Genomic DNA, 8,124 nt, shown 5'->3' with positions numbered 1-8,124 from the left:
GGGAGCGGGGCTCCGGAAACTACAGAGGAGGCTCCTTGCTCCCGTCCTCCGACCGTTTCGTATGGGTGCTCAAAGGTGCTCTCCTGAATCCGCCGGCACATCCCCACGGACGGCAGCAACAATGCTCCACACACATTGTTTCCGTGCGTTCCCTAAGAATATCAGAGGGTTCTTTGCCTCTCTAAAGGCCTTGGACCCTAAAAGCAGTGCACCCTCAAGGCAGCAAAGTACCACGAAACAGGCTAGATGCATGCCACCGTGCCGTATAATTTTAAACACGGCAAGCAGGAGCACATACTGCCAGGGGAGGCAGCATCCACAACTCTGACTCTCTAGCACACGTGGGCAGGCAGTGGCCGCTGCTCTAGAGACAAGCGCCACCCTGCGTACGCCATGGTCGTACATAGGAGGAGCTGGAAGCTTGAAGCAGTTTCCAGCTGTCTAACGGTACCCCACCCGTGGGAGAAAGGACCCTGGAGCTTTATGGGGGGAGAACCGGGGCCGAACAGATAAGAGAAGGCTCTAGAGGTGCCCTATGCTGCGCTTCATGAATGCCGCAACGTCCCGCCTCCAGTCTAGTACTGCTACTGCGTCACAGCCTAAAGATGCTGTGGTGTAAGTGCTCAGGGAGGGGCAGCACCCCCACCTAAAAATAAGATTTTAATGAGAAGATGATAGCAGGGGCTCAGAGACCAGCTGCCGCCCGAGGTGGCCAAGAGCCGATCATATAAAAGCAAGTTTGGTTTGTTTGCAACAGAGGGTCATCTGCTGTAGTACAACCAGCAGTTCTGCCCCCCAGAGCCTCACACCCTTGCACCATATGAAGCATCCCTCACCGAAAAGTGGGCATCCATTGAAGTCCTCTGGGCTATTTACAAGGGCCACGTTGCCGGAGGCCCTTCCTCCACGCCTCCCCTCCTTTGCACCCTCCCCCCCACCCGTCACATGCGGAGGCTCTGTACGTACTAATATCCCTATCGCGTGACTGCCAAATGTCTGGTCTTCCCGTTGCTAGCTATCTTAGTGCGCGTGACTCGCCGTGTCATGCCCGCTTGGTCTGTGCCCTACAAGAAGGCTTCAGGTGGAAGCGCGCTCTTGAAAGTGCCATCAGCAACCATAGATTTGAGGACGTCTATTCCCCCTAGCAGCTCCCCCTACGCAGGGTGCACGCACGGGCAGACACACGTTCACACTGACTGATGGGCAGCCATAAAAACAGACAAGGGAAGACAGCCAGCAAGACATTGACAGCATGCAAGCGAGAGGGGTTTCCCCGTACGGCAAACAAGGCGTCATGCAAGCGTTAGTGCGAGTTTAGCATTCGTCTGACCTTCGACCTGCGTGCTTGAGAAAAGCTGACACGAAAAGCGTCAGGCAGCAACAGATCGAGGGAGAGAAAGAGAAAGACCGAAAGAGGGGCTGTGTGGATGCAAGCGCCGAAGGGCATCATGCAAGCGGCAAGATACGAGCTTATACCTACGTGCTACAGACAAATGCCAAGGCACAGACGAGACATCACATGCACAGACAACAGCCGGACTGTCAAAGTGCGCGCTAGCACAAATGAAAAACATCAAGAGGCGGTAGCTGCTGTAACTCACATTGGCGTAGAGCTGTGGATACGTTGGCCAGTCTGAGAACTTCTTGAGGCCCTCCCGAACCTAAGCAGCACGCACCCCGCAAATACTGGCGTCGGGCATGCAGCATACATATGCGCGACAGTGGGAGGTGAACCTGGAGTTTTGGAAGAACTATGACACAGCAGCAGGCAAAGAACGGAGCGCCAGAAGAACGAAGAGCAGCCAAGCAGGAAGCCGCAGAAGCAAGAGGCGACGCGAAGACTCTGAGCTACCTGAAGACGATAAGCTACCTACCGATGGATCCTCAAAGACATCAAACGTTCCGAAATTCTTAACACCCTGCTCTTCTAGGAGCGCTAAGACGGCCTTGCTGAAGCGACAAAAAGGGGCTTCCCTCTTGCCCTTCATGAAGAGCATCACAGGCTGCTGACGGACCAAGGCGGCGAGACGCTTGTTGAGCTGCTCTTCCGTCTCTACGGGAACACCGAGCTGCTGTTGCAGCGCCGTTTGTGCTGCTGCTGCGCTTCCTCCTGCACTCAGGGCCCCCAGGCAGCTGACCAGACAAGGGACGTCGCTCCCCACTAACTGCCCGATCTGCTGCACGTCCTAAAGAAGCAAACGCAAGAAGAAAACGCACGAAATGCTCCAAGACATCCCACACTCCCAGCAGCAGCCGCGAGAACACAGAATAGGGGAATCTCGAAAGCCGCGAGAGAGCAACGGGCAGGACGAGGCAAGGCCCGGGATAATTGAATCACAGTGCATGCACCGCTAGGTGGAGCAAAAGGAAGCCGCAATCGCAGAAACAGCCCTCCAGTGCCTGGCAGAAAAACGACCGCCTCAGAAGCGTTGCCAGAAGCGTTGCCAGCGGCGCATAAAAGCCGGAAGCAAGCAGCTTTGCAGGTGACAGGGAGATATACTCGCAGAGGGAGGTAGATAACCTCGCAGGAGCTTGGAAAGAAGCGACAAATGCATCGGCAAGAAGGGAGCGTGAGCATTCGGAGCTTTCCGTGGAGCAGACTCAGTGGGAGCAAGGGGACGGAGAGACGGTGGCACCACCAAAGGGAAGCGCAGCGCTGGTGTAGAGAGCGGCACGGCATGACCAGGCAGCGAGGCAGCGGCACCTCGCCGTAAGGGAGAGGCCCTGCAAGACTGCGCAAAGCAGCTCTCTACGAACTAACCCAGAGAAAGTTGATTGTGGGATGCCGGGAGACGCCAGCATTTGCAAGGAGGCATGTAGATGCCTTGGAAACATCCATATGCCCGAGTGCCACTGCTGGGAAGTCCTGAGAACACGAAGAAACAGCGCAGAGCCATAAAAGAGGCAATCGATGCATGCATCAGATGCATGCATCCGCTGTAGGCGGCGAGAAAACCGCGGCAGATGAGGCCGTGCTAGCAAAACAAGGCGCAGAGAGGCGCAGTAGGGGGGACAGCTTTCGAGAGGGAGCGTGCGTGGCAGGGCGAGAAGCTACAGCACGCAAGGCACAGCAACACGCCTTTCGACGGATATTCGCGTCGGTGGTGTCCTATGGCCAAAGCCAAACCCCACGGATTCGCACATGCACAGACACTAGCTGCGCGGGGAGGCTCGTGACACGGGAAAGAAGGGGGAGCGAAGAGACGATTCTGCGTAGCAGGGGAAGAGGGGATCTTGACGCACCTGCTGCAAGGTGGGGAGCAGCTGCAGCAGCTGCTCGGAAGGGGCGTCTCCTCGAGAGACGAAGAAGACGGCCTTTGGCCCCCTCTCACCACAGAAGGCGCTATACGCCCCAGGACCTTCAAGTTCTGCCATTGTTTCTAACGGGAACGAGAAAAGTCTCAAGATACCTCCTGTTTCTCGTTGCGCCTATTCCGACGAAAGGCTCTTTGGTGCCGCCTTCACAGCGTCGCCTAAAATGCAAACGAGTCTGTCTGTCTGTCTCTTTCTCTCGCTCTCTTCCTGCGAACGTCGCACGCATCAAGCACGATGCCAGAAGGTGCTACACCCATCCACCCCCTGGCGCTCTAGCAGAGCCGTGTAGGCTTCTCACGCGGTGCAGCTTTGGTGCGTCTCTCCGCAGCCACGCAGCAGAAGCAGTATCATAAATAGAGCCGATTTTTGCTGCTTGGCGGTTCGAGTTGTGAGGCGCAGCGGCAGGCACGCCTGGGATGCGGAGGGCTGTGCCACCATCTCACTCTGGGGGAACCTCTCAAGCTGCGTGGCTGCCGAATTCTAAGCGGTGCTACGCGAGGCGGCCCCTGAAAGTGGGCACCAAGGGTCTTGTGGCTGCGTGGATGGCACTGCCTGCGTCTATATAGGTGCGTACAAGTGCGTAGAAGGCGTGTTTTTCCTCTCTCTTTCTCTCTGTCTCTCACTCTGTAGGGGAGTCGAGGTGTCTGCCCTCTGCCCGGCGATGCTTGTGCCCTCAAGACGCGTTCGGCAAGGAAAGTCTGAGAGAGATGGCAAGGGAGAAGCGTTTTCCGCGCCGCAGAAGTTGAGAGAAACGCCGCAAGAGGCAGCACCCCACACAACGCTGTAGTCGATTGGACTGGACGTGCCGCTCTCTCGAGGGAGGGTCTGGAGAAGGCGAGGTGCTGCGGGAGATGAAAAAAGCACAGACTCATGAATCTAGCAATAAGGCCGCCGCACGGAGGAAGCAGGCTCGCACACGAAGGCTGCAGTTTTGGCCGCTGCTTATGTCACCGTGTCTTCGAAAAGGACGGTGCAAGAGCAGCACGACCCCTGCTGGCTGAGGATGGCAGCACAGCCCCGTAGGATTTCCCACCTGCCCTCTGGTGAGTCCTTTGTTCCCGTCTGCCTTCTCCGCTGTGTAAATCGTCGACGCTTCGCGATCCTCGGGTGTTTTTTCACCCCAAATCCCCGAACTTTTGGCCTCAAGGATTGCACTGGACGGTTGTTGTCGTTTCGCGGAGCAGCGCGCAGTGGCGGTCCGAGGCTCCCGTGCTGGGGCTTGTAACCCTCGTTGGACGCCTCCTTCCCGACACTTCCAGCGTGTGGCGTTGGGAATTCTTTGGTTTTTGCTGTCTAATCGTTTAGCGAGACGGTGGTGGCCGTCCAACGCGCAGAATGCGGAGACGCAGTCCTTCGATGATCATGCGAATCGGCGCTGTTGGGACTACTCTTCTGCAGAGGCTCCCCGGGGTCTTGATTCTCTGCAGCTTTGGCGTTTTCTGCGGTGTACTGGCATTAACCGAAAAGACCACCAGTGATGCTGTCAATACACCTGCAGGGGCAGTGCCATCCTCTGCATCGCCCCTGGCGAACAGCGCGCCGCTCCCGGGACTGCTCGAGGATTCCGATGCCGCAGATGCAGAATCTGAAATCTGCACGCAGCACCTCAGGGATGCAGTCAATGCAGCCATTTCTCACGTCATTGGTGCGCAAACTTGCAGAGCATGCTGGATGGATGGCCTGCCAAACTACTGCGGCGAATATGCCCGAAAATGCTGACGCTTCTCCTCGCGGGGAGCCCCCGAGGAGAAACATGCATGTGTGCCGCTTATAGAGAGGTGCTGCGCATGAATATTCCGTAGTGTGACAAAACGCATTCATACTAAGAACCGGTCTAAGATCGCATAATTGCATGCCCGCGCAGTGCATGCAAGTATGTGTATTTCCATCAAATGTGCACATACGGTCTTTCTCACTGCCTGCAGGTTCTCGAGAGCTGACGGACTACCTTCTACCCCTATGGGAACTGGATAATTTCTACGTTCCAGTGTTGGTGTGCGGTCCCACTGTGCCCCCTCCAGCACCCTCTGTCTGGGGCATGCCTGCGCCTGTCGGAGGCCACTCCTCACTCCCTTGGCCTAAGAGAAACAGCCTCCTCCCCGATGATCTGCTGCAACAGATCCTCCTAACGGGCACTGTGCGAGTAGCGGGAATAGGCAGGACAGACGAGGAGGGCTTTTTGAAATCTAACAAGGGTGCAGCTGGAAACTTCACAGAAAATCCCGCCACAGGTCAGCAGTACCACACCCTCCATCGAAGAGGGATGGGCTTCGTCATCCCTCTTTCTCTACTGCGCTGCATTCGAGGCTGCATGCATGCGGGTTCTGTGGAGCTGCCCCGCAATTTCGTGTGTGCCCCTGTGTCGTTGGCTCACCACCATCTACGTATTCAGGCAAGGGGCAGCGCCACGAGTGCTTCACAGGGAGGACTCAGGGGGAGTTCAAAAGATTTGCAGCTCCTGATACATCATGAAGCACGTGCACCTATTTCTCGAGTGTCTATTCGACCCTCTTCGTAGATACGGGATCCTATTTGTATTGAGCTATTTATGCATTGCCATGAATGCAGTGTGAATACTTCGTATTTCATGTTTGTCGCTTCTTCTGAATTCAATACACATACATACTTGCATGAGCGCATCATAATTTCTAGTTTGATGTGGCATTCCGAAAGGCGCGCGTGTCGAGCGCACGCCACGAGCTCTACGCTCGAAGCGGCGCTGGCTTGTTGACAGCGTCCCCTTGCCGCTTTTCTCGCTGCCTCCTGTAGGCTGCGGCTGGGGGCAGTTCTACTACGGGAGGCCTCTTGTATCCGTATCCCCGATGTCAGCCCGCAGTCAGCTGTGCGGTGTTTCTTTCTCGCAGGCTTCTTTCCTGATTATCTCAGGAGTATTTGGAAAGTCATATCCAGGCGTTATGGTGTGAATGTAACCGTGACATACCTGTTTTACAACAGTGTAGAGGAGGCGCAGGCCGCTGTGGCAGTGGGAGATGCCGATATGACGGATATATACTTTTTGTTAGCTCATAAGAATAGCCAAACAGTCACCAAGGATTCCGTTGCGTTCAATACTGCCAATCCCCTCTCCTTTCTCTACATGACGTGCCCTGTCGTGGGAGCCGTTCTTTTCACGTACACGAGAGACGGGGAGACCGATACATTTGGAGGCCTCATAGATGCCCTAACCAGCGCCTACAACGAAGGTGAGCAGCCTTCGCTATGCCTCGGATGAGCGTCCTTAGTGGGAACCGCCACCTTTTCTTGTGCGCTCTTGAGAGTTGGACGGCTGGCGAAGGCCGCTAATTCGCCGTCATGCTTGTCGCTTCCCGTTCTCGCACGTCTGCCGAGTCTCTCGCCTCCTGTTTAGCGTGTGGCCGCCTCTCCGAAGCCGAGGCTGCGTCTTGTGAAGCCGTCTTGCTAAGTGCAACTGCCCGAGGAGTGTCTGCTTCCTCCCTTCCTCGCTCTCGTGCGTACAGAGTCCGGCAAAAATATCGCCGTCGTGGTGTCTACAGAGGAGCTGCGCTCCGCCGTCGAGCCCATCCTCCCGGACTGGACGCTTATACATGTGGTCGATAGTAGTGAGATACATGCACGCCCCTCCTCCATTGCACGCGGACTCCATCTCTCCCGACACCCCCAGCATGCCTCGTGGCACTTGCCACTGGCGGCAGCGCGGGGAGATTCTTTGTGTTCAGTGTAGTTCTGCGCACATCTCGCCAAATGCTGTCTACTGCGCGCATTTCCTTTGCTCCCTTACCCTTGTTTGCTCTGCACACCCGACGGCAATTCGTTCAAGTCACCTCTGCCGCCTTTTCCCGCGCGCTGTCTGTACTGTGCAGTGGCCTCGGCCCTCAATGCAGTTGCCAAGGGCGAAGCCTTTGCCGCTTTTGCTCTGGGCCCCTCTGGAATCGTACCGCCTCCCCCTGGGGTGTCGCTAAGGGAAGGCATTGACGTCATTCTGGCCAAAGGAAGCTGGATCCGGAGGAGTCGCGGCGTCAAATGCTTGACAAGGGAGCACTTCAACGACCTTAGAGAATGAACTAGATGCTGACAAACGAACCCCTTCGCTAGTCTGCGTTTCTGGCGGAGGCCAGCTAGCTTGGTCTAACCGCAGACACGGCCGAACTAGAACAACAGCACGGCTAGTGACACATCAGACACACCAGATGCACTGGCGGCAGTTCCGCTTGATGTAGCTCTCTAATGTCAGCACTGACATCGATTGCTGGTGGAGTGCAGGATATGCATATTTAGAGGCCTAGTGCGCCTGCCAAAGGGCAGGGTATACCTGTCCGACCTATTTCGTTTCTCCTTGTATCCTGTTCGCGGGCTGCAGCAGTTTGTCGCCCTGCAGCAACGGATGCATTCCCAAGGTTACCCCTCTTTGCATATACTCTCATTTTCGTCGTATCTTTCCGCAACAGCGATATCAGCCACGTGTTCAAGCCGAGTTGCAGCGCCGTCTAAGTAGGCATGCAGCTGCGCTACTCCATCCGCTTATGAAAACATCATACGTATGCTGTTTTGTGCCGTGTAGCGAAAAAAGACAGTCCTTGCAGGCGCGGGGTTGTTGCAACTACACTGTATCGAGTTGCAGCATTTCTCATCTAGGCCACATACAGCAGGAGAACCCTTGTTGGATTCTCTGTAATTGTATATATATATGTACATGTACATGCCCTTTCTCTTACGGGACCTCCTCCCCAGCGGCTTCCCTCAGCTGGCGGCTGGCCGCAGCCGCCAGCTGCACTAACCGCATGACACCTTGTGATTGCTGTTGCTGCTGCTGCAGCATTTGCTGCTGCTGAT

At 55.9% G+C, this 8,124-nt stretch overlaps 2 protein-coding genes across 2 annotated transcripts; one reads left to right on the top strand and one right to left on the bottom strand.

Annotated features, from left to right (window-relative positions):
- Positions 1–1,064: 1,064 nt before the first annotated feature.
- Positions 1,065–3,375, bottom strand: LOC34622189 (probable monothiol glutaredoxin 2). Its single transcript, XM_026337334.1, has 4 exons — positions 3,316–3,375; positions 1,875–2,186; positions 1,602–1,661; positions 1,065–1,154 (listed from the first exon to the last, which is right to left on the bottom strand). The coding sequence occupies exons 1-4, from the start codon at positions 3,373–3,375 to the stop codon at positions 1,065–1,067; spliced, it is 522 nt and encodes a 173-aa protein (XP_026193119.1).
- An 810-nt stretch (positions 3,376–4,185) lies between these two features.
- On the top strand, positions 4,186–7,354 carry LOC34622190. The gene is made up of 7 exons (XM_026337333.1): positions 4,186–4,334; positions 4,463–4,627; positions 4,743–4,960; positions 5,241–5,546; positions 6,180–6,503; positions 6,774–6,893; positions 7,155–7,354. Exons 1-7 carry the CDS (start codon positions 4,186–4,188, stop codon positions 7,352–7,354), a joined length of 1,482 nt encoding a protein of 493 aa, XP_026193118.1.
- The last annotated feature ends 770 nt before the right edge of the window (positions 7,355–8,124 follow it).

This window comes from Cyclospora cayetanensis, unplaced genomic scaffold (genome assembly GCF_002999335.1).
Source record: "Cyclospora cayetanensis isolate NF1_C8 unplaced genomic scaffold, CcayRef3 CcayRef3_contig_178, whole genome shotgun sequence".
Taxonomy (NCBI): Eukaryota; Apicomplexa; class Conoidasida; order Eucoccidiorida; family Eimeriidae; genus Cyclospora; species Cyclospora cayetanensis.
The sequence above is the reverse complement of the archived record's forward strand: the minus strand, read 5'-3'. Positions and strand labels throughout refer to the sequence as shown.